Consider the following 26069-nt stretch of genomic DNA (forward strand, 5'->3'; position numbering starts at 1 on the left):
AACAGTATTCATCAATATCTTTATTATTTACAATAGGCTTAACACTGATAAGCAAAACTTCACAGTAATATAATGTGAGCTTTAAATAAAAAACAAAACAAAACACAAAATATATATTTTGTACAATAAAAAAGTTAATGTTAACATCTGCCATTTTTCATCCCTGTTTAGTTTCACATATTTCATTACGGTGTGTCTGTGTGTTGATTTTACATTACATTGCACTCATACAACTGAAGACGCGGCCTTTGGTATATTGATACGTACACACGTTCTTCAGAGCTGTACTCCACAACAGGGAGACACGAGAAGACAAAATAAACAGATCTACAGGATTAATGCAGTCAAAAAACATAAATAAAGTCAATGTAAAGGACTGAGAATGAGCAGAAAGTTTGTGGTCAGGTTTAAATATTAAACAGCATTGGTCTTGAGATCAGGCTTGTGAGTTGGTACGAAATCAGTTCGCTGACAATCAACGACTGAATGCTTAAAAAATAAAATAAATAAAACTGTTCGGAATTGAAATGCATGATTTCAGGATTTTTTCTTTCACCATCTAAAAAGGCGAATTCACACAGAAAGTAAAGAGAAACTAAGGCCAACCTTTAGAACTGCTTGTCAGTTCTAAAGGTTTTAGACTGAAGTGTGATCAGATCAGACAGATATTTGTGTGACCGCACTAACAGCCACAAATAAACCCGATTAGTTACAGATTTTCCAAATAGAGTCCGACTGACACAACTGTTGATCCAATATTTTTTCTTTCAGACACACAGAACTAAAAACAAAATTCCCTAACGTTTATTGGGGTAATCTGTGTGTGTGTGAATGTGTGGATGACTGGATGTGTAAAGCGCTTTGGGGTCCTTAGGGACTAGTAAAGCGCTATACAAATACAGGCCATTTACCATTTACGCTGTGTTGCCGAAAGTCGCAGAGCACCCTCTGGTGGACAAAATATGGAATATCAACAATCATAATGTGGTTGAAGGGTGTTTCTACCATCTCTTCTTTCTAAATTTTAATGCATTTATTACATATGCTGACACCAACTGGCAAATATCCAATATAGCCAGAAAGCACATGTTGGCATCTGGCTGTTAACCTCCAAATGACAGAAACCGACACTGCAGTGACAGGATTACAATGTCATTGAAACTGAAACATAACGCATGTGAGTTTTAATAAGGGACTTGAACATTCTGTGAGTCCTCGCAGTGACAGTGTAAAAATTGTTTCACAAAAAGGCACCAAGAATTGTGAAGAAAGGTGGCATTTTTCATTTCATATTATTTAAAATGCACAAAAATCAGCTTGTCTAAAAGCATCTTGTTTGGGAAAAAAAGGGAAATTTTACTGACGCACAATAACAAGAAAAATAAAGAATGAAATGCACCACAAAATTTAGAAAAAAACAAAAAACATGCCATTGAAAGGCATTAAAAGTGTTACAGACTTGCAGCAGTGTTTACAATTTTACATGTACAGAGCATGTGTGAATGAACCAATGAGATCGAGGCCGTATCCAGTGTACATAAATATGAGAACCAAAGCAAGTAAACAAACAAAAAGGAAAATAATACAAGTTGTGTATGTGCTGTACACAATTCTGCTTGTGCTCAAAAACAGAGCAAATATCTCTGGACTTATTTAGTGTGATCAAAATAAAGTATGGGCCAGTAAATTAAATGGGAAAAAAAAAAAAAAAAAATGGCACCTTAAGAGATTAAAGAGACACGCAGCTGAACATTCAACCAGGCTGAGAACAGAAGAATACATTCATAAAGCAGATAATCAGATCTGGGTGGATGGGCCTCAGTCTTGAAATACATCTCTTCAGTCAGAAACATTGTTTTTTATGCTGTGACCACAGATAAATCTTTTGATTCCTGGAAATGAAATAAGTCAAATATTTACATAGCTTTTCTTTTAAAATAGGTCTGTGCTTTAAAAAAACCCCCAAACAACAATAATTTAAAATTCAAGTTCATACATAGACATTCTAAAAAGCATTTTTCTGTGAACCAAATAATGTACAAATTGCTCATGTGCTGAAGACATACTGCAGTTTGTTGAGAGCTCAGTACTGTGTGATTAGTGTAAAGTAGGTCTCTGCATTTCGCAGCGTTCTTACATTGAAGAATGAGGCACTGAGGCCATGACAAGGCTACAGGGAATCCAGCACTGTCCACACTCAGAAGGACACTTATAAAAACACTGTCCCAGTTCACCTGCTCATGTGCTACCCTGTGCTCTCTTTCCTCACTCCACGTGTTTCAGCTCCATCGTACAAAACAACGAAGCAGCGTGCGAGAATAACTGGACATGATTAATGAAATGCTTCAAGGGGCTGGGGAGATTCCCCATTTTTGTGGCACTACGTTAAGGTGTGAACATCAGTCACTGAAGCAAAGACAAATTCTGTGAAGTGACGGCCCGTGTTCGTTCATTATGTTTCAGAGCTGCGGGGAATATCTGTCAAATGCACGTTTACTTTTGTAGGCAATCACTGAAACTTTTATTTAAATTAGCTGGACGTGGAAATTTCACGGTAACTATTAAAAAAACCCCAGAAAAGAAACCAGACTTTAACCCCACACAAGGGAAAAACAGGTGTGGGTGTTATTTATAACCTTTTTACACTTGTCCACTGGCCTATGAGAACGCCCCCCCACCACCCCTCGTACCTCGAAGGAGTTCACATGAATGTAGTTTCCAAAATGGCTCACGATCACTCAGTTCTCCAGACACAGAGGAAAACGGTACGCTTACATATTTGTAAAACAATTCTGGAGTTTAACTTGAGGGGAAGCAGAGTGAGCTTTACCTACTCTGCTGGCTGGCTACACACAGCTGACACACGACATTCAGGCAGCAAACACGCCTTTACATCAAGGCCACGTAAAGAAGTTGTGGTGAAACGTTTTATGGTGCGACTTGAATTTAGTTTGGTATATTATTTCTCAATATGTACAGGTTAGAGGAAAATTAGTGTCCACACTGGCATGTTATCAAACTGATTTGTAAACAAAAAAAAAAAGAAGTTATTTTCTGTGGTGATACTGTGAGGTACTGCAGAGATAACAAACATAAAAAGGAATCAAAGCGATCTGTTGGGTAGTTAGAGGTGGCGATTTGTGATGTCACAGTGGCTACCTCTGCACTACGTCACTAATCTCTTTAATACAGCTGTGTAGGTTATCCAGTACAGTGTTGGACCCCACGCCACCCAACCCCCCACCTCCTGACGACGAGGCTCTCAGTTCCTGCAGGCTGAGCTCCAGCTTCCCCACTGCCTCTCGAAAGGCAAATTTGTTCCTCATCTGAGGGATGCAGTCCACATAACCTGAGCAGTAGTCTAGCAGCTGATGGCCAGCGTCCAGAACCTGGCTGCTGGAGGGGCTTTCGGAGCTGGCGTGGAGTGCGCTGCTCAGGCATTCCGCGCACTCCAGCAAGACCTCGCGGTTAACCCGCTCCAAGGGCGCCCTCTCCACTTGCTGCCTAGTTCGCCGCAGTGCCACTTTGGAACCAGCAGACGGTGCTGTGTGCGAGGGGGCAGTGGTGGTGGCCCCATTGGCCATTTTAGTGGGGGTTGTGTTTGTGGTGGCAGAGCAAGAAGAGGAAAAGGAAGCGGAAGAAGCTGGAGGCACTTGTGGTGGTGGCACTGATGGTCTGCCTGTCATCATTCCTCCTGACATTCGCCCTGACCTTTGACCTTTTAATGTGTCCCCATTTACTTCCACAGGCATTCCTCCGACTTGCTCTTCTCCGTCGCCGCTGTAGGAGTGTTGCAGACTGCGCAGAGTAGGGGGAGGAGGCGGCGCACACTTGGGTTTGACGAGGCGTGGCCTGTCTCGGTCTGCTTGGTGCTCAGACAGCAGCTTAAAGCGGTTCCCCTGAGAGTCTAGCCCCACCAGGTGCACGTCACCTGGGCTGTGCTTCAGTGTGGGAGAGATCAGGACTGGGACTTTGTGGTTGTGAGGTGGCCCACCTGCTGCAGCTGATGACATGCTCAAGCCAGAAGACTTGGAAGGAGATGTCCAACTCTGCTGCCTGTCCAGTCCTCCACTCTCCTCTCTACCCTCCCTGACTCGGGACAGGCTGTCCGAATCCCCACCTTCCCCCCCAACCCCTGGTGCCCTCACCCCTACAGCAGTGCCCCGGGGTAGTAGCTTGGCTTTGGGCCTTTCCCTGATCTGTGCAGTCCCCTCATCCATCCTCCTCAGCAGAGTTTCTGATGGCCGTGCAGCCCCGTTCTCTGGCTGAGAGGTTGTTGAGGCAGTCCTCTCCAGAGGCGGTTTAGCACTGCGGTTCCTGGGTAACGTCAGAGCCATGCGCTCCAAATCTGGCAGCCCAGCTGACATTGAGGAGGTAGAATTGGACCTAGGGAAAGGTTTAGGCCCACCAACTATGTTTCCACCCTCGTCTGTGGAGCATGTCTTTCCTGTCCGTAGCCCCAGGGTCTTTTTAATGAGTCTAGGGGTAAAAAAGCCAGCCAGCCCACTCCAACTGCTACCACTTGTCACCTGTGAACCAAAGCCTCCCCCAGAGGGTTTCTGTCCAAAAGCTGCCCCGCAGCAGCGAGACTGTGCCTGGATGGGTTCCCCATGTGAGTGGGAAGGAGACGCAGAAAAGCCCCCTAAACTGTCTGACTGGGGCAGGGGAGGAGGAGCACTGAAATCGGGTGTAGGCTCGTACTTTTTGTGAGGTTGTGTCTCCATCTCCCGGAAGGAACTGCTTCTCTTGGGTGGCATTGGAAGGTTCTGTTGGTGCTGAGAAGACGGTGACGAGGAAGAAGAGGAAGATTTCTTTTTGATAAATGAGCTAAAGAAGCCAGTCTTGCGGTCTCGCGTAAATGTGCCCACATCCTGTGCATCCTCTAAAAGGCTGCTGGGAGATTTATCTCTTGACTGTTGCTTTCTGGGGAGGGCTGGGGAGCTGCCTGATCGGCTGTCCCCTCCGAGCAAAGACGACGCCCAACCTGGAAAGAAAAGAGGAAGAGGAGGAATCACAATCATATCAGACCGACTGAACTCAGGAGCACAAGTATCTTTGTTAAAAGCTTGCTTAATAGCTTAACAGAGACCGATAATGAAAAACTGCTTTTTGTCTCGCTCATCTATGCATCAATGTCACTCATGTCAGGCAGCTGATGCTGCTGTAATAAGATGGGCTGTTCCCTCATTCCATATTTCCTCCTTTGGGATTCACAAGCTGAGAAAAAGCATTCGCAGAAGGTGAACAGACTTGTTTTTGAGCCTGTGCCAGTCAAGGAAATGCACACAGTAATTCACCGATTTACAAGCTGCTGTTTTAAAAGATAATGAACACACTTCAGGGACTGAACAACAACAGAAACTGCACAACTTCTCTAACACAGAAAGCTGCTCTGTCGCTACGCTCAAAGAGGAAGCTGCATTTGTGTTACACTTCTGCTGACCTTTAAATTGGCACAGAACGCTGGGCAGTTTCACCAAACAAGCAGATGAAGTGAAACGAATGAAAGAGGAAGCTGCAAACGCTTTTTCATTACATTTAGAAAACCTGTGTGATGTGAAGCAGCAGATAGGAAAGCAATAAACCTCAGATAGCCCCCACACAGTTCCCTCTCTTTATGAATATTGTATACGTTTAAAAATAAAACAGAGAAAGAGGAAATGCTGAGATTCAGGATGTTCATTCAATGTTTGTGCACCGATTATTTCCTTATAGGCACTTTTAGAGTAACAGTGATGAACCATAATGGGGTTTTAAAGGACTTTAGTTTTGTTGTTTATTGTGCAACAAAAACTCTTTTACACTTTTCTTTTCTTTATTGGTGAATACACAAGTTCATGGACCAAAGCTTAAGGACTTATTATAGAATCATATTTGGCTTTCTTTCAGTTCATTTACATTTAACTTCCAAACTGTGGTTGCTCCACTTAGTTCCTGTATTAGTTAACAAACATAGGTAAACAGAGGCATCAACGCCCTCGCCCACGTGGATATGATTTTTATTTCAGTGAACCAAAATATTTATTCACACCTTGTTTTAGTGAAGTACGACCACATCAGGACAAAACTGACACAGTCACATAAGGAGGTGAAGAAAGGTACACGGAGACGAAGGGTTGACAGACCATTTTACACACCAGACAAACACACAAAAACCCAACATAAAGCAAATAAATAAGTAATAACTTAAAATAACAGACAATGTTATGTACATTTAATATTAGAGTGAGTGAACAGTGAAGTATTGATGTATCATCAAGTATTAATTGCGTTGAAGGAATAATATTAATGGCACAAATAGACCAAGAGAGAAAATAAACAAAAGCTTATGTTAATCAGATGATGACTGTGTCACAGTGAAGATGCAATTGTTTATTTGAACATAAAGACAGGTTACTGTATTAGAGTTTGAGGATCACGTCGTAGTGCTGGTGTCTTTTTACTTGAGGATGCTTAAAACATTTGATTTTAATGCAATTAAAAAAAAATACAGCTGTACAGGAAACTTGAGGCTGTTAAATCTCAGGCAGGACAAAAGTGCTCACAAGAGTCTGAGGATAACAGACAAATGTTCACCAAATCTACTATAAAGGAGATGTTCTCTGCAATCGTGAGAGACGAGAACGTCATTTGTAACCCTCGTGTAAAGAGCGCATTCATGCTGTATTCCTTTTATTATTTCATTGTTGAATATTTATTTGTTTGTGGGTTATTTATGCTTATTTAGTGTCTGCAAGCTTCATGGGTGATTAAAAAAAACAAACATACTTAAACGATCAGGCAGTTAGACATAATTATGCTGACCAATGAATGCATGCAGGCTTTTGCTGCTGGTCGGCCAAATGAATGACAGATGTCAGATGACAATGGTTATCGATCAGCTGTCGGGGAAAATGACAGCCATTCTTTTGAGACGGCGGGCCTGACGTCGCTGCAGCTGACTCTCTGAATCAGTGTCCTCCGGCGTACCTGCAGAATCATAAAGTGAAGCACCCGACTGGTTGGCAGTGACATGGGCACGGCTGGCTGTACCTGAGTGACCGTGCGTGCTGTGATCGGTGCGGCCGTCCAGTCCACCCTCGATGTTTTCCTTGTTTTCTGTGTGCTTGTGGAGTGGGCGAGATTTGGAAGGCAACAGGGGCATATCATGACTGAAAGACTGCAGCGGTCCGCTGTGATCAGAGGATGCTGTCTTACAGAGCTCCTCTGCCACCTCTGCAATGTGCAAAGAAGAAAAAAAGCATTCAACTAAGGGGCAGTTACTACTTTAATCCGACAAACTACGCGCTGCTCGTTTACTGACCAATCAAACCTGAATATAGGAGAGTGAAAAAAAGATTCCACAGACTGTTAAACTCCTGTTTGTACATGTTCACTTGTTCTTTCTCTCCTTTAATTCTTCTACTCTCACATATTTAACTGAATTACCTAAAGCCTTGTTACTAAAGGTCAGTAGGCTAAATAAGACCCAGTTTGCATGATCAGCCAAGTCAGTGCATGTACTTTAGAGTCACAGTGAAGGCAGGTTTAGAGGCTACATGTCATAAGCTGCACGTTCCTGTACCTTCAGAAATGCTCGAGCCATGAAACATCGTTTCGAAGGCTTGGTGGATCTCTGCAAACGAAGGTCGATCCAACGGGCTCCACTGCCAGCCTAACAGCATGACACAAACACAAAGACGGGAAAGGTTTTATTACATGAAAGCAATGAGACAATAACAAGCCATCAATCTTTGTTTACTTTGGTTTATTTATACTCTTTTGTAAAGCGTCCTTGGGTTTCTTGAAAGGCACTATGCAAATTTACACATAATTACTGTTTCACTTCATTCAAACTTGTACAGACAAGCACTCCCTGCGTGTCTCTGAAATGTGGTGCAACAACAGGCAGTTAAAAAAAAAAACAAAAAAAACATGCACTCACATGCCCTCATGAGTTCATAAACTTTGGGCGGGCATCCCTCAGGTTGCTCCATGCGATAGCCTTTCTCCAAGAGATCGTAGACCTGAGACAAATCGATACCCGGGTAGGGAGACATGCCATAAGTGGCAATTTCCCAAAGTAGCACTCCAAAAGCTGTCGGAGAAATGAGTTCAGAGGATCAAAGATGAGCACACTGAAAATTAGTTCAAGACGGCAAAACAAGGCTGGCAAAGCTGCACTGCTCACCCCAGACATCAGACTTGATGGAGAAGGTGTTATAGGCAAGGCTCTCCGGTGCGGTCCATTTGATGGGGAACTTGGCCCCAGCGTGGGCGGTGTAGGTGTCACCGGTCATCAACCGGCTCAGGCCGAAATCGGCAACCTTCACGACATGATTTTCACCGACCAGGCAGTTCCTCGCTGCGAGATCCCTGAGAGGTAAAGAAAACAAGAAAAAGTGGACAATTAGAAAAAGACAAGTCAAATATTAGACAAGTAAAAGAAGCAGCATGAACACACACACACACACACACACACACACACACACACACACACACACACACACACACACACACACACACACACACACTCCCCTTACCTGTGTATAAAGTTCTTTTTCTCCAGATACTCCATGGCAGAGGAGATCTGCGTGGCCATGTATAGCAGCGCAACAGCATTCACCTCATCGCGTTCACACTCTCTCAAGTAGTCCAGTAGGTTGCCATGTGGCATATACTCAGTCACAATGTAGAATGGAGGCTCTAACGTACACACACCTGTGGGGGACAGACTGGTTTAAAATAAATACTGAAGGAAACATGAGCAAGTATGTTTTAAAAAGGCACGGAAAATTATAATTTATATTCAAAATGGAAAAAAGGGGTTTAGCAGTATTCATAAATACTGACCCAGCAGCTGAACAAGGTTTGGGTGTTTAACCTCTTTCATAACTGCCGCCTCTTTCAAAAACTCTTCTACTTCCATAGTGTCTTCCTGTCATTGCACAAATAGAAACAAAAGAAAACCATTTTTGTTAAAACCAGTGGGTTGGACAGAAATGGGAAATGGTGCAGCAACATTAGGCTTAATCACATGTAATACCACTGTCCACCTGCAGGTGGTGATCTGTGATCATTTTTTGGGTCATGCCCCATAATTCACAGCTGCAAATATGAAAATGTGACACTTTACAGCTGCAATCTCTGATAAACAAATAGTCAACATGCATTAATTGCTCTTCGAACCTTTAGTGTTTTGACAGCCACAGTGAGGTTGTACTTTTTCCACACTCCGACATACACCTCCCCATACTGGCCTCCTCCCAGCTTGTGCTTCATGGTGATGTCTGTGCGCTCCATCTCCCACTTATCATGGATGGGTGACACACCGTACACTGTGGGCTTGTTACATTTGGGTGCAGGGTAGTGCAGCGTGGTGACCAGACCATCAGGTACAGTGGAGTGGTGATGGACCAGCTCGGCCAGAGTGGCGAATCGGCTTTCAGATGTTACGTACACCTGATGGGGAGGAAGCATGAAGGTGGATAAGGGGGGAAAAAAAGAAAAAAATAGTCAAGATCATGAAGAGAGCGAGTCTGTCCACAAAGCCTGTTCAATAATTTAAACCCAATCCTTCTACCTTCCCATCCGTGGCTGTGTTGATGCGGTAGTGGTACACTCTGCCCTCATAGCGCAGAGATATGGACAGCTGTCCGGGGCTGCTCTCGCTTTCTCGCACCAGAAAACTGCCATTGATAAGTGATGAGAGCAGATACTCTGCAGCGCTGCGGGAAACGGGCCCGTGGTACCAGCTATGCTTCTCCAGGCTGTTGACCGGTGTGATGTAGTTGGAGGGAACCCATCCCTGACCGTTTTTAGACCTCACTTCACTCCACTCTCCATTCTGGTTGTAGCCCAGCACACGCAGCTTCTCACCTGAACACATGAGTGGGTTGTGCAAACATATTAAAAGGTGCCGATTAAAATGAAGGAGTAGTCAGCTTATCGGTATCTAGACAATCCTGTTTTAATTGATTTGTTGTCTGTTTTGTTACACAACATGAAAGACAACTAGTTCAAATAGTCACTACACTGCTGTAATACTTGGATAACAGGTCAAACAGAAAGAAGAGGTTTCATGGGCATGACTCGCCCCTCAGTGAAATGACATCAAAAGCGATGGAACAAAAAAAGGGTTGGGTGCACATCATATCTGTCACAGAGGGCTAGGCAAAACTAGGCCTGTACTGACTTGGTGTGTTGTCTCTATCTGTCTGCCTCTGACGTCAGCGCGAGAGACATGAGGGAGCGGAGAGGCTGATGTGCTGGATACTTTAACCGGGAGGCACAACAAAATACTGAAAGGAGCGGTGATCAGACTTGCCAGTGGGACAGAGGTTTAGAGGAAAAGAAAATAGCTTAGTGTGGAAAAGAAGAGGGAAGATGTAGGTTAGGTGTGATTGTAGAACAAAATAAAAGGAAGAGGATATTGAGTCTATCCATCTTTTACACTCACCCTCCACTAAAACGCCAAGTTTACTCACTAATCCATTAACCTTTCAGCATCTTTCATCATGACAGACTGTGTTGGTCTTTAGGGGGCATTAAAATAAAGCAAGGGGCTTTGCTGGTGCAATAAAATTGGAAGCAGGAGGTCGGCTGCAGAAGCAGATGAAAGTGGACAGAAGTTTATAAAACTCACAAACAAGATTTTGCAATGCTTATCTTCTATCACAGCATGAAGGATAGAAATACACAGACTGTTCTGACTCTTTGCTTTGGCAAAACAGGAACATTACTGCCAGACGACCACGGTGCCTCCTGCAATGCTACTGTCATTTTTTAAACACAGGCTTAAAGTTGATTTGAACATAGTGTTGGGCTATCATTAGTTAGTTTAAACTTTGAGAAATAGCAGATACAAGGATTGTGTAATAGGCTGTTCATATTAAGCACTACAGTGCAATAAACACTTAACTAAAATAGCTACAGTGAGTGCTGTTAGAGTCATATTAATATTCAACCAACCAGTGCTGCAGGGCTAGCTCATAAAACTAAACACAGTGTACTAGCAATCAGGAGAACTACATTAAACAAAGATGGTTATCCATATCCAGCCCACCAATCCACTGGTCTCCTGTGTGTCTGCCTTGTGTGCCCAAGTTTTGTAGGAGTGGAAACACTGACTGTCTTGCTGCCTCACACTGGGAGCCACATGTGCCTGAAGCAGGGCTTTGGTCTGGCCTAGCCTAGTCAGGTCTGGCACAGAGAAGAGACAATGATTAGCCCCAGACATGGCCTCTTAAGACCCCTTCTGTGACCGGCGTCCGCGTGCTGCGCTCGTCCACCTGTTATTATTACAGTCAAGCCGATTTCATATTAACACAACATTAGAGGCCTGCTGGGTGTTTTCCATGCAACAGAGCAAAGAGTGGGATAGATAGCAAGAGAGAAGTGGAGCCTGGGAGCGCACATGTGCATGCATGTGGGCAGGAATCGCAGATTTACTCCATGAGTCAGGGTCTAAACATCATTTCCATCCCAGGCAGCTGCCATGGAAGTCTTAAAACGATGGATAATTAACGCGCTGCCACATTAAACACATTAGACTGGATGGTGACAGAAGCCTGGATGTCTGAAAAATATTATGAGGATATTTTAAGCTTATTGCCCAGGGGAGAACTGGATGAGTGGTTAAGTGCTGCTGAATGAGAGAAAAGAGGTCTGGACTAAAAGAGTGTGTGCATTAAGAGGCAGAGCAAATAAGAAATCTGTAATTATGGCAAAGCATGAGCATCACTGGTGTTTCAGGTATTATTCAGCGTGGAAACTATAGCATATAAAACTTGAGCTGGTCATGTGTGGGTGTCTGAAGATCAGATAATTGATGATGTCATGAGATAAGCTCTATTGACACAGAACATTCCTTTGGAATAACTGGACGACACCTTTCCAGGTGGTGCTAACTTGATCCCTGCGCTCTGTTGCAACAAGTGCTGTTTAGAAAGGTGTGGGTATAATGATCAGTGATGTGGACAAAAATCTCAAGCACTCTGTTGTAACCAGGCAACAATGTTTAGTGATGATGCACAGAAAGAATGCACTAAAGTTTTTGTGAAACCAGAGGTTGTGGCAGCGAGGGAGTTAGTAAGAAAGTATGAACCACCTAAAGAGCTTATTCAGTTTTTTCCCTTCCCAAATTCAGACTCGGGTTTACCTTTGGTGATGCTGAGTGTGTTGTCTCCACTAGCAACAAAGTCATAAAGTGCAACAAAGAGGTTAGGGTCGCTCTCGGCCGCGCCCAGAAGGTTCTCCTTGGAGCTCCAGCGCACCGCCTCTGTCAGAGCTTCTGGTACGAAAGGACAAGCAAAAGAAAAGACATTACATTACTATGACTATCAGAGAGATTTCATTCACACAGGAGAACAACATGATCACAACTCCACTGCTGGCTGGCACCTACAATGAAAAATACAGTAACAAAACCAAACAAAACATTGCAATTAGGAATTTTGCCAGCTAACAATCCCGTTTGACAGAAACTGAACACAAAAAGCTGCAGAGCAGCACAGCAGCATTTAAAAATCCTAACGTTTTTCCATAATCTTAAGACCCCATCCTGCTGACCGTCTACCTGTCTTTCGAGGTCGAGTCCCCAGTCTGAAACCTGTGCGGAGTTTATGGCCACTCAAAGCAGCCCACTCATCTTCAAAACTGCTGCTTGCTTGCAGGCACCTCAGAAGCATCACTTCACTCGGCCAACTCTCTTTAACTCACTTATCTCTAGCTACACAAACAGGCCTGCTGTGGGCCAGGTACAATCTGAGATGGGAGTGTCTTTGCATTTGTATTTATGAAGGGGAAAAAAAGAGGAGGAGCTATTAAACCAATGGGATGGGAAAGCACATAAAGAGGGGCTGAATGACACACGCACACGAATACATGCGTAGCTAACACGTACAGTGCTCTACAGCTGCTCCCAACATTGCTGCATGTCTGGACAGCTGCTTAAAGAGTGGGAGAGGATTGGGAGTAGAATGAAGGGAAGCAGGATGAAGAAAAGTCACATCAGTACAAGAAACTGAAAGCAAACAGAGAAGCTGCTACATGCATGTTTTTGCCAAAGAGTATGGAAGTCGTGTGCCAAAAGTGATCGAGTAACCCCCTGATTTTTAACTTTTTGGAGCATCTTTAAACATAAAAAATGCGTTTGTTAAATAAGAACAACGCCTAATCCATGTAATATGCTTGTACAATGTTATTTTACAATTTAATTAGCGAGAAAAAACAACCAATTTGGTTTTCACATTGCTTTCTAAAACATAGAGATTGTAACTGAAAGCAATAAATCTCAGTCATATTCAGAGTCAGATGAGTTTATTCTGGAGGCTGTAGTTTCCAAACGTATAGGATTTCAGTTCTGATTTATGTTTATAAACAAAGCAATACAAACCCCAAAATGATGGCAGGAGAATAAATGGAAGTGATATAACGCATGATGTCACCTACATGTACAGGCAAATGTTTAACAAAGGAACTAGCTGATTCATAGCAGATTTCCTCCTCTGGGATCAGCATCACTAAAGTCACTTTGACTGTCAAACCAGACTGTCCTGTTAAACCATCGTTTGGACTTGAACCTGGAACAATTTGGTGTTGGCACTTAAAGGCTGTTTTGAACTATTTACTGAAACAGACCATCCTGCCATGCAACAGCACTGCCACTGAGATCACAGACATGCAGGTTATGTTCAAGATGACACAACACGCACCAACGCACCATCTACCGTCCAATCATCACCATAGCGTCATGATTCCTGGAAGAGCCCAGTCAACCTCATTATACAGGAAGTAATAAAAGGGACTCAAGTTTTTAGAGACCATCTAAATTTTTGTCTGATGCGTCTGATGCAACAATTATAAATTCCTAGGAGCAACAGATTTGGTCTTTATTTCAAATATCAGCAGTCTGCAAAACTAACAAAAACACAACAAATGGGAGAACAATCACAGATGTTCACAATTCTTCTGGTAGACAAGGTTCTGATGAAAAACTATATTTTAATCATTAAGCCTGAGAGATTAAGGAAAACGCTTTATCTAGTTAAACCACATTAAAACACTTAATTTCCCCAGAGCAGTCCAGTCAAATTTAAACACTGAGTGGTAACTATGCTTTAATCACAGACACACAAAGCTGGCAAAAATTCATCAAGAAATTATCTTTTTTCCCCATTCTTAGCCTTCATAATTTGGTACACAGTCTACATGGGAAAAGCTCTCTGCTCTCATAGCAAAAGCTGTAAACACAACCTAAATCTTGTCTCAAACAATGCAGCTGTATATTGTCTACACTTTCCAGTATCTAACAATATCTATATACAACACTTGCCCACCTTTGTTCCGGACCAGCATGCACTGCAACGCAGCACTAGCTGTGACTTGACTCAGCCACAGTTCCCAGTACATCTTCTGCTTTGGCTTGGATGGCAAAAAGACTCAGTATCCACAAAAACGCCGTTTCCCTTCGTTCACTGTGACTCCAAACTGTTTTTAAAAAAAAAAATCCAACTGTGTCTCAGACAATGGAGACTGAGGAGCTCAAGGCAGCCCTCCAAGTCATCGCCTTCACTGTGGAGTATGTAGATTGTACACACAGCAATCGGAGAGCGAGAGAGAGACACAAAGGCATCTCCAGTCAAATTATTTACTGATGTAGTCTTTGACTTAAGCCACCCCGACTTCTGTTATTACCGTAGTGAATACCAGCCTCCTGCTGAAATCTACCCACTAGCTTTGATGTGGCCTAAGGGAGTCAAGATTTCCAAAGTCCATCTGGAGAACACAGACACCCATGACTGATGTTTGGAGTCTGAACCCACTCTGAAAGACGGCAAAAAGCGGCAGAGAGAGAGAGAGAGAGGGAGAGAGCGCAAAAAAGACATGTGGTTGGGGGGCATGCATATACAGAGGTTTGGGGGTAGGGCAGGGTATATGGCAGTGAGGAAGGACGTGTCCATGTGTGCGTGTATGTGTGTTGGGGAGTGTGTGAGAGCTGTGGCCAACAGCAGATGGCCGGTCTTGTTCCTCTGGGGGGGGGGGTCCTTTTGACCCACACTTTTCTTCTGATGCATGTGCATAAACGATCATGGCTGCAACTGCTGTAGTCAGGCTGAGCCAACTGTCAGAGCTGCTCCTCTTACATATCTATGTATCAGATTGCGCTTCCCAGGAATGTCTTAATGAAAAAGGGACACAATGCCATTTGTCAAAAGGTCTCAATCTGAGAAATCTCAATTCCAGTTACAAGAAAAAGAAACCCCATCACTAATTATTCCAAGGCCTCAACCCGATCACATTAAATGATGAAATACTTCAATCATGCTCTTGGCCTCGTGTGCTGAAACGTTTGACTGAGCGAGCAGTTGGCCAGCGCGGGGTATGTCGTGTGCCCGTCCGGGTGCCTCAGTGAGTGTATGTGCTGTGATGTGCAACACATGTGCTCACTGAAGAAACTATGGCTTTGTGTTGAATGCTGCAGAGCGGGTGTTTGTGTCTGTGGGGTATGCCAAGCCTGCACCCCCAAGACAGCTGCGACAGAGGTGACCCTTGTACCAAGAGCACACATACTCACATATCTGTGCATCACATGCACAGATATCAGTGATGACACCATTCCCCTGGCTGTCTCAACAGCTGTTTGAATGTTTGCGCCTACAAGTGTCTATAAAGAGGTCACTTCAAGAGCCAAGCACCTTGTGGGGAGTAGTAAACAACACAGTAATATCTTCTGCACACCCTAATCAAAAACAATGCTGATTGTATCTTAAGCCTGTGACCAGTGAGGTAAGGTGGTATTTTCAGCTGCTGCAAAACAAAACATGGCAGCATGACATCCAGGAATAACTCTGCAAAGCACATAGTGACGACGGTGTGAAGATAAACGACTGGCTGAATGCAGGAAGTGCGAACAAAACCCTTATACAATACTGCGGATGAGACCCGCTTACACAAGACGTTATGCGAGCCTGACAAGCCTGTTCAGATCCTGCACTGTATTCACTCCGTAATCCTGGAAAAGAGAGACCTGGGGGCTGAAATGCATGCTATAACCTGGCACCACCGATTATCCTTTGATATTTAGCGACGATTATCCAGTTCTTAATTCAACCTCATAAATCTCTCAAGAGTTTATGATGTTTTGCAGAATTAGAGGAGACTTTCTAAGACATTCATGGAGAGTTTGAAGTCAAGAAAAAGCCTTTCACAAATGACCTGGACATGTGGCTTTACATTCTGTACAGCACATTACCATGTATACCTTTAAACATCTGGATCAAATAGGAAATCCACAACACGTCTGATGCTGTTTAATTGTACGAGTTTTAAGCAAAGTTAAGAACGCCTTAAGTGTCTCAGATGTGATGCTAAGCTGAATTTTTCTAGACATTACCATTCAGGTGAGAAACTCTGATAATAAACATGTCAGCTCCCTAGTACAGTGTGACTAGATCACTGTCCAGTGGATATACAGTCAGCAGGAGGAAGGCATGTGCCCTACTAGCACTCTTAACCCAAAGGTCTTGCTACACAGCAGAAAGCACGTCTACAGTACTTTGTCTCACCCTACAGTAACTCTATCAAAAACGAGTTCACAATTTAAAACATGGGTTTGTTATTTAGGTTTCGATCGTCTGCTTCTGGTTTTGGACTTCTAACTGACAAAACAAGAAAATGACTGAGGAAACTATTAGTCAATGATTCAATGATATAACAACTACTTGGCACATTTGTAACATGAAGCCAAGGACACGAAACACTGCTCACACTGTGTGTTGGCTACACTATGTAATAAAGTAACAACCTTCAAGTAACATAGTTTTGAATAAAATAACAATTTAGACTTGAAGTGGTTTACAAATAAAAGTGCTGTTTGAAACCCCCCCAATCTGAAAAAAATAAAAGGCAAACATTATGTAAGTAAATGAATCTGTTTTTAAGACATCAACAGCACTATGAGAAATCCATCTACATTTTGTGGAACAGACAACAGAAATCCACAGAAATGGCAGAGAGTCAGTTGTTGTTCATGAGGACTAGACAAAGGACAATAGCCTCATTAATGACATATCACGTGTGTGTGTGTGTGTGTGTGTGTGTGTGTGTGTGTGTGTGTGTGTGTGTGTGTGTGTGTGTGTGTGTGTGTGTGTGTGTGTGTGTGCGCGCGCGCGTTGGCACAGGAATGAATTCCCTGCACTTGAAATTGATAAAATGGAAACATGGAGCTTCTGCTTGCTGAAACAGTTGCTCAGTCCATCAGCTATGGCTCCATTGCTTACATATACACCTAATAATCACATACATGATGCATGTATGCTCTTACGCATACAGCTCATTCTTGTTATTACCGGCAGAGTTACATCACCCTCAACGGTGTTGCAAACCCCTCTGAGTAAATGCTAACACATGCACTTACAGGCCCCTGCTGGAAGCGCCTCTTCTCTATTCATCCATTACATGCCCATGTAGAGCGCCATGGCTACATCAAACACACCAATAAGGGAGTGGAACACCAGGACGGGCCTAAGGAGCAGTTGGATCATCCAGGAATGGAGCCTTAATTGATGCCTCGACCCGTCTCTCCCCTCTCGGAGCTTGTTATGGGTTAATAATGAGTTGTATGAGTGCTTCCCTCTAGGTGTGCTGGCAACAGCACTAATTGCTACTGTAATGTGACAGCAGGGAAGAAGAGGGCCATATGATGCTATAATGCTTCCAAAATGGATTCAGTGACACAAACTGACCAGTCATCACCAATCGATGCTCATTACAATAAAGGAAATACATATTATTACACACAAAATAATAACTCAGACTGCAGGGATTAAAATATTAATTTCTTGCATATGTGGATGATACAAAACTTCAGACCAAGGTGTTTATTTTGACAGCTTCTTACGGGTAAAGAGGTGTGACCACCAGGACAGAACTTTCTAAAGCCTAAGGGTACACTCTCCTCGTTACCGTTGCTGTGTTTGTCTTCAGTTTTTGCAGCGTGTTTACAAAAGGACCCGGTGACTAATCTTCATGTCTGAACAGCTAATCGGTGTATGGTGTGGTTAAGCTGTGCTAGGGTGTGGGTTTAAGCTGCTTTACCCTGAGTCATTTTAAAGAAACAACTGGAGCCAAACGAGGGGGATATCACATTATATGCATAGTCACAATATAGTGGAAATGCCCCTGGCTGCAAAACTGACCCACTGGAGCGGTTACATATAATGTATATGCCCTGTCAGCTTACTGCTTAGTTAGATTGTTTCTCTACTTGGTTTAAACATAATCTAATTATCTATTTTATATTATTTATTGCAGTATAATTATATAAAATTAAGCCTACGATCCTTAACAGATCAAATCTCTGAAAGCAATGTTTAAAAAACCTCTGAACTTCTGAACTCTTAGAGTAATCAAATGTATCACACAGGATATTGGAGTACAGCCGTGCCATGAGGCACACAGATTAAGGATTTCTCATAGGCCGGTCAGCTGGTGGGCAACTATGCGCAAAGAGAAGGACGCACCACATAATCCGCAGTAAGAGCTTCACCACATTACACCTTCACTAGCAGGGATGTAAAGGAAGAAAGAGTGTACGAGCACATAAATACAAGTGTGCAACTGCTTACAGTAAGCATGTGCAAGTGTGTATTTCTAGCCAAGTCTCCAGCCTGCAGCTGAGAAGATAAGATAAGCAGCAACGATAATGCCAGCAGTAGGGAGCTCATTCTAAGAAGAGATGATAATGCTAGCAGCAGAGGACTAAGCGAATCAGCGTTTAAGGGGTTTGGCTCGTAACCCATATCCAGTGCTACACCAGTGCAGTGAAAACTGATTTTACTGGGAGCCACTTCAACAATTTGGTTAGATCTTCCTACAAAGTTTAAAACATTTGGTGTTTTTAAGCTGACAGATGCAAGAGATGACTTTACCATCTGCACTGCCAATCACTCACTGTTCTGATTAATCCTCACCCTTTAATGATAAAAGCCACAGAGAGTTGAGGCCAAGGAATAAAAACTAGGATTGCGGTTTGGGGAACTACAACACCAACTGGTAGCAGATGCAAAGGCTTAAGGCTGCAACTGGGAGTTGAAGAGCGAGCAAACAAAAACTTTGGGAAAAAGGCAGCTCTTTTTTAATCTCTACTTTGTTATTTTTTCAATTTTATCAAATATCATAGCTGACACTCAGTTAACTGAATTCTTTCCTGCGTGGTAACAGTTGTTCATCGTAAAGCACTAACATTTAACGGACATTTAACTCTTCTTAGACCGATTTGGGATCGAGGCCTGTCTCTACATCCAGGAGTCAGCAGAAGTTTGGGCTAGGAGCAAATTATCAGTCTGCTTGACAGAGAGGTTTCAGTCGTTTGCAGTACAGAGCAGCTTTGGCATGAGGAAAGCACAGACCAACATAAATTATTTAACACACAACCATCATGAGAGTGCACAACGGTGCATGTAATCTTCAGGCATAAGTCATATTTATCAGTGTTAAAATTATCTGCACAGAAAGACTTTGCTTCTGTGCAGCACCCGCTGTATCGCACTTAATACAATCAGACTCATCAGTTTTACCCAAATTTCTCACCCAGAGGAGGTGTGGTCATGGCTCCTCCTAGTGGTTAATGGGAGTCATTAGGACTAAGAAGCTTATTTTATCAACATATTATCTTAAATCCAAGATATTATCTCACAAAGGGAATTCAAATCCTCCCCATAGCCACTGAGGTGTGTGAAACAGCCATCTCAGGATACTGCACTGCCTGCTGCAAGACTTATCCTGGTTGTTGGGAGTTTTAGCACATAGAGTCCACAGAAAAGCAGATTTGCCTCTAATCTAATTTCACCCGTGATGCAAATCAGCTTACGTCCTTGAATCCTGGATCCAGAAATCTCACATCTCCTCTGGGCAGATTTACCAGTACTGTATTGTAGATAGAGCTGGCTCCATGTGCATCATCAGTACTGCAGTTTAAAAGAAAAAAAAATCCAATCTACTGATCTGTCCCAGTTTCTCTGATCTGTGTAGAGTAAAAATAGATCAGACTGTTATTTTGTTAAATTTATAAACCTTTCAGAAGGACTGTGGGGTTTCTTTACACGTTTAAATGTAGGTTATCTTGTGTAAAGGTGTTGTGAATGGTGACAAACTGCAGCACAACCTTGAATCAGAAATTCTATTCACAGTTTATCGGCACATTCAACTCTTCTACAAGAGCACAGGACACTCCCCCCACTGCAGTGTATCAGATGAACCCACTGCAGACATGACATCTCTGAACTCCTGACAGTGCTGAAGAGGGAGACCATCAATATGTTGCAGCCACCGATTCACCAATACTGCAACTGAACCAATAACCCTGAGAGGCGACTGTTTGACCAGCTTTCTTTGAATCAGCACAGAGGCAGTCTGCTCCTTGTTTGTCCTCGTTCAGCTTAGCGTTTTTAAAGCCGGCTTGTCTTTCTCCTGGGGTATTATTTGTAGACAATGATGCCACATTAGAATTGAACTGAGGAAACCTTCAGCAGGGGACAAGGGCAGAGTCACCTTTTTTAAATTCGCTAAAGAGAAAGCCTGCCCAAAGCTGCAATTTACAGATGTCTCAGAGCGAAAACAGAGTCCACGAGCCAAGCATATCGACAGCCAATTTACACCAACAGCCCCAGCCTCATTTGTCGCCCTAAAACGACAAATGTGGCATACTGATAAAAACTCTAGAAAGCATGTGCACGTATAATACCCTCTGACACGAGAAAGACAGGCAGCAACACAGAAGCATGAGTTCAGCAGACAAACGTGCATTCCTCATAGACTGGCACCTTTCAATTACATCTCAAGAAGGCATCATTAAACCCAAGAAGTATGCTAGTCTGTTATAAAGTATAATGTTTGTTATGTAGAAGCAGGATTAATGCAACTTGTAGCTTTCAGTGGTGTCAACAGCCATAATCCCGCATATGTGTAACCTGTATGCATACATTTAAAAAACCTTTTTCAATTAGTTAAAAAACAATCTGTATTTTAGGATTTTTAAACAGTTGTGTTTAAGAGGTTTTGTTTTTTCCGGCTGCATACTCTCACGAATGCTGTGATGGAAATACATTTGAAAGCTGATAATTGGGGTTAATGTCAGTGGATACAGGGTCACTGCCTGGTCAAACTTTGTGATGCTTAATTGCCGCTCTGGCACCGTTGGAGTTTTTGTTTTTTTTCCTTTTTTTGTGCGTTAGCAAGCAAATAAGCAGCTGGGAAATCACCAAACGTGTCATTTTAGACATTTTTGAATACTGAAAACATCCTAAACATTTAAGACGTGGCTGAGAGTCTGCATAAGGTTAGTACTGCTAACATTGTGATGTAGACCTTGAACTATGGAGGCTTACATTTATGACATCTGCCCATATCTACTAACAGTGCTAAGCGCTCCTTCAGCTGTTTGACACTTAAATACATATCTCAGGAGTGCAATGACTGCTGACACTCTTAGTGGACGTGCACTGACTGGAACTGATGCTGAGGCTGTTCTGTTGGAGTACAACAGCAAAGCGATGGAGAACAAACTTCAAATGTGGGAATCGAGGGTAAACGCACATTCCTCTGGGGTATATCCAGTATAGATGTTGGCTGTTGGGCTAATGTGTCTGCTGTTAGGCTAATCAGACTACTATAAGGGTGTGTAGGTTAGTCAGTAAACTTTCAGATGCACTCTCTTGTGGTCGCCACACTGTAGGAGATAGCACACCATGTTACTACCCCCCATGAGTCCTGCTGGTGTGACTGGCAAAGCCATACATAAACATTACAGTGCTGTGCAAAAAAATCTCACAACACCTGCCATTTTTATATTTTGCTATGAAAATGGTGTTTACCGAAACCTGCAAATATACATGGAAATGTGATATATGTCACAAACAGAGTTTATACAGTTCCAACAACCTTTAAAGTCAGTATTTCATATGACCAACTTTATTCTTCAACACAGCTTGAACTCTCTTATGCAAGCTTTCCTGTAATTACTTTAAGCAGCTTTCAGGAATAGTTTTACTGGCTTCTTGAAGGATATTCAAACCTATTCTTTGAATGCTGGCTCACTTTTGTTCAGTTCTCTGTAAACATGATCCCACAATGCTTCAGTAATGTTGTGGTCTGCGCTCTGAGGAGGCCAATCCATGACTGATAGTGTTTCCTGATAGTGGGTTTTTCTAACCAGGTGTGCTTTTATTGCACTGGCAGTGTGTTTGAGAACATTGTTATGCTAAATAATGAAGGCCTTACCAGCCAGACGCTTTCTAGATAGGTTTTACACCATGCAGTACTGACTGTAAAAAACCCCCAACACCACATCCACACCATGTTGACATATCCCAACTTTTCAGCTCACAGTTCTTTAGGAATCACCTTGTTGGTGCAAAAATGTAATTTTATTTCTGTCCAACTGTTTTATCATTGACATTTTTCATAGACTTAACTACAGAAATGGGGTTGTTTTCACAACAGTTTTTACAACTGCCAAAAGATACAATTTAAAATTAGTTCTTTGCCAAGTTGTTTGTTATGTGTACCTATGAGTTAGGTACCTCGTATTCCTGAATGTCTCATAGGACAGTGTTAAGTAGCTTTACAAACAAAAACCTCTTTCTCTTAATGCTTAGGACGGTACTGAATATGAGTGACAAGGCAGCCAACTTCCAAAGAAAAGTTCTGAAGGAAAAAACCTTCAGAAGGCCTGGAGCACTATTGCTCAACAACACTTCAAAAAAACATAAATGACAAGAACATCTGGCTGCTTGGAAACGAAATATAAATACATTAAGCCTGACTCAAGTTTTTTGCACATTACTGTACATCAAAGAGCAATTTTGCAAAAAAGCAAAACCTCACCTACTTGGTTGACTCATACAATATATTAACATTTAATTTTGCTGCAATGGAACCAGAATTTTCCCACATAGGATCAATCAAGCACATCTCAACTTTGACGTCCAAATGAACAGATAAGCAATCTCAAACTATATAACTAACTTATAATTTACTTATTTTCCCACAAAATAATGATAAATAATATGAACTTAAGGAGCTTTCATACCTCACAAAACATTATGCAAAAATAACAAGTTGCTTTGTGGCTTTTGGTCATACTAAAACCGCACCAGTGACACATACATTTCAGCTTGTAAAGTGCAAATATATTGGATTTGCTAATGCTATTAACAAACTAGCAATCATTTTTGTTTTAGCCTAAACGGTAAGAGATACTTCCTAATAATCAAAAGGGCTTCCTTTAAAATGTAAGATAATGCTGTATCATTATCGCATGAATAGACTACCAGCAAAAAGGCAGTTTTATATTCAGTGAAAGACAGAGCACAGTTCCAAGCTTCCTCACTTAAGAGTCTTTGTTCTATTATTGTGTGCTTTGAAGAGTAGCAGTCTCTCTGCAGAGTGGCTGTGTGACTGCATCCTGGATGCTATAAAAAGGCTACTCCTGCCCCGACACTGGAGAAAACAGAACAGTGCCGACAGTGAGCGGTGTTGCACTTAGTGGGTCTGCCTGTCTGTGTATGCACTTCAAGCTGAGAACTGTTACTTTTGAGATGTGAGAGCCAGGAACTGAAAATGCTTTCCATTCCCAAAAGGTTGCACCTTCCATGTGTCCTTGCTCACTGCAGTGATGGGAGGGCGTTTGGTCTGGGACATCAGTGGAAAAAACTAGGCGAGTTATGCCAGCAGTTTTACATATATGCGGCATGTGTGACGTAAACATTCATTGTAGGGCACATACGAATGAGAAACCAAGCCAGCAGCATGTACACATCAAACTTTTGACAGAGTTTACGCTCCGAGTGTTCAATCAAGATGTGTGAGCAAACGATTAGGAGAAGCTCTTTGTGAATAAAATACATTATAATGAATATGAGATCATGCAAACCTAATGGATATGCTATAGCCTCCATTACTTATAACCCCAGAAGTCTCATTAAGCAACCAGCTGAGAGGGCTTTGAGGAAGAAGGCGCGCCGACTCTCAATGACTCAAAACAGAAAGATACTGAAGATCTGCAAGCAGATATCAACTTGAATACACTGCTTTGAAGCTGAAACACGGGTAGCACCTCTTCTGTTTTTTGTGGGGCCCAAACCCACATTACTTTTTTTTTTTAATCATGAGTTACCTTATGTATTATCTGATCTTGAGGACAGACATGACAAAAACAGTATAACAAGAAAGGAATAGTCTTAAACCTTGACGTTTCCTCTGTGTCAACATATAATCACAGAAGGTCACTTAAATAATTGACACATTTCCCATTAGATCAATCTGAGCAGTCATCTTGCTGAGCGTGTTGTAACAGTAGACAGAGGATAGAAGCGAGCATGTGAAACCCACTAGGTGCTGTAACGTGAGCCTGAGGTGGTTTCTATTGTGAGTTAATGGAGTGGAATTGTTAGTCAACCACCGGAGGCAAGAATCAGTGTTTCCAAACAGGGTATCACATAGAGGGGTCTTGGAGGAAACAAGTTAACCTCTGGATATGACCCCTTGAATCGAGCACAGAAGACTCTTCCTCTCTTTAGGAACAGTAGACCTCTTTTCGGATCATTTGGTGACATGCATCACATACATACGCCCCAACAAAGTCATGACTTGGCGTGAAATCACGGCAATCTTGTTACCGCTATTCAGTAAATAACTCGCTTCTCTGTGCATACACAAACAATAGAGAAATTAACACACAGTAAAATGGATGAGGCATGGAAAGCTAATGTTGGATGGCATGGCTATTTCCGCTAACGCGTCGTTGTCAAATAGCATGGAGTCGGTTAGCGAATCAGCAGAAAAGAAAAAAAAATCCAAATAAGATTTTACCTCCGCTTGTAGGTTGACAAGTATTTATTTCTCTTTACCTGAATGCTGCGTGAATATATTGATGCCTGGATCGGGCACATTGACTGGAGCTGTCCTGCCTGGTGGTGTCCCGGTGCTACTGCCGGGTTCCCGGGGTCTCCTCCCGACGCCGCTCCCCCGGTTCCCCTTCCCTTGGTGTGGTTGGGGCGCGTGGGGCTGTGGTGGCTGGAGCCCGGTCGATGTACCCTCACCGACTCGGCCAACCTGCTGTCCCATCCCGGTAGTTTGGCGTGAGGACGAAGCAAGCAAACCCCCCTCCGCGCGTCTGGTTCACATTCCCCCAAAGCTGGAGCGGCCTGGCCCGAATACTCTTCCTCAATCCCCTCCTCGCCGTTCTTTCAGTGGGCTAAAGTAAAACTAGCCCGTGTTAGCTCGCCTAGCTAGCCCGTTAGCTAACGTTAGCGGCTATCAGTGAAACCCACCCACCCTGCCTTTAACAATAAAATCCCAACCCCGGCGTGTGACAGCGACTGCCCCTAATTCCTTGCTCCGGGTGGCATCCGAGTAGTAATAAAAGACACCCGGTTGGCTATATTCGGTCAAACTGAAGCTAGTTAGAATCGTTTTGCCGTTATCCGGCCGCTGCGCGCCCCCTCTGACGCCGCCATCTTTACCGCAGAATAGAAGATGTGTGTTGCACAAGGCGGGGGGTTCGCCTGGATCCACGATCCACTGTCAGCGTGATCCTCCACCTCCCCAGCTCCAACCTGGTCCCTACACCCCCACAGGGGACATGTAGAAAACCTAAAAAGTTTAGAATTTCTTCCCCACTTTTAAAAGAATGCGATTAACAAGTTTAATTAACATATGACCAAGATGATATAGTCAATGTACTCATCAATATTAAACGGATATATTTCCTTTATTAAAAAAATACAGCTCAAACATCTGAAGTCAATGCACGTTATAACAGCATACCTTTTCATATATTCTTCAGATTTCAAGAGGTTATTTATACGTAGATACCTGTATTTGAAATTTAAACGTGTGAATCAACACAATAAAGACATTATTTATTTTCCACATGGGCTATTATATACACTTGAATAAAAGGTGTAAATAAAATACTTTCATTTTATTTAAATTCTTCAGTTTGTACATGATGCGCAAAGAATGAATCAGATCTTTGTCTACAATCCAAAAATAGACATGATTCATAAAAATGTCACGTGACACAA

At 42.8% G+C, this 26069-nt stretch overlaps 1 protein-coding gene across 5 annotated transcripts; it reads right to left on the reverse strand.

The window, feature by feature from the left end:
- abl2 (c-abl oncogene 2, non-receptor tyrosine kinase) lies at positions 1–25634 on the reverse strand. 5 transcript variants are annotated; one of them, XM_031743401.2, is made up of 11 exons: positions 24891–25634; positions 12140–12268; positions 9563–9858; positions 9169–9441; positions 8833–8917; positions 8523–8700; positions 8171–8355; positions 7925–8077; positions 7565–7654; positions 7033–7215; positions 1–4984 (listed from the first exon to the last, which is right to left on the reverse strand). In XM_031743401.2, the coding sequence occupies exons 1-11, from the start codon at positions 25105–25107 to the stop codon at positions 3156–3158; spliced, it is 3618 nt and encodes a 1205-aa protein (XP_031599261.1). In that variant the 5' UTR covers positions 25108–25634; the 3' UTR covers positions 1–3155. The 5 variants fall into 5 exon arrangements, with proteins under 5 accessions (XP_031599261.1, XP_031599260.1, XP_039462946.1 ...); XM_031743400.2 differs by having other exon boundaries at positions 12140–12271; XM_039607012.1 differs by lacking the exon at positions 24891–25634 and adding an exon at positions 14319–14823 and having other exon boundaries at positions 12140–12271.
- Positions 25635–26069: the final 435 nt, after the last annotated feature.

The sequence above is a fragment of the Oreochromis aureus genome, linkage group 23, assembly GCF_013358895.1.
Source record: "Oreochromis aureus strain Israel breed Guangdong linkage group 23, ZZ_aureus, whole genome shotgun sequence".
NCBI classification, from domain to species: domain Eukaryota; kingdom Metazoa; phylum Chordata; class Actinopteri; order Cichliformes; family Cichlidae; genus Oreochromis; species Oreochromis aureus.

Excerpts from the sequence above, each read along its gene's own strand:
- abl2 (XM_031743400.2), bottom strand. The coding sequence starts at position 25,107 with ATGGGACAGCAGGTTGGCCGAGTCGGTGAGGGTACATCGACCGGGCTC. Across the intron at positions 8,918-9,168 it reads TGGCTGTCAAAACACTAAAG|GAAGACACTATGGAAGTAGA; the intron begins GTTCGAAGAGCA and ends GTGCAATGACAG. Across the intron at positions 8,701-8,832 it reads AAACCTTGTTCAGCTGCTGG|GTGTGTGTACGTTAGAGCCT; the intron begins GTCAGTATTTAT and ends TGTCCCCCACAG.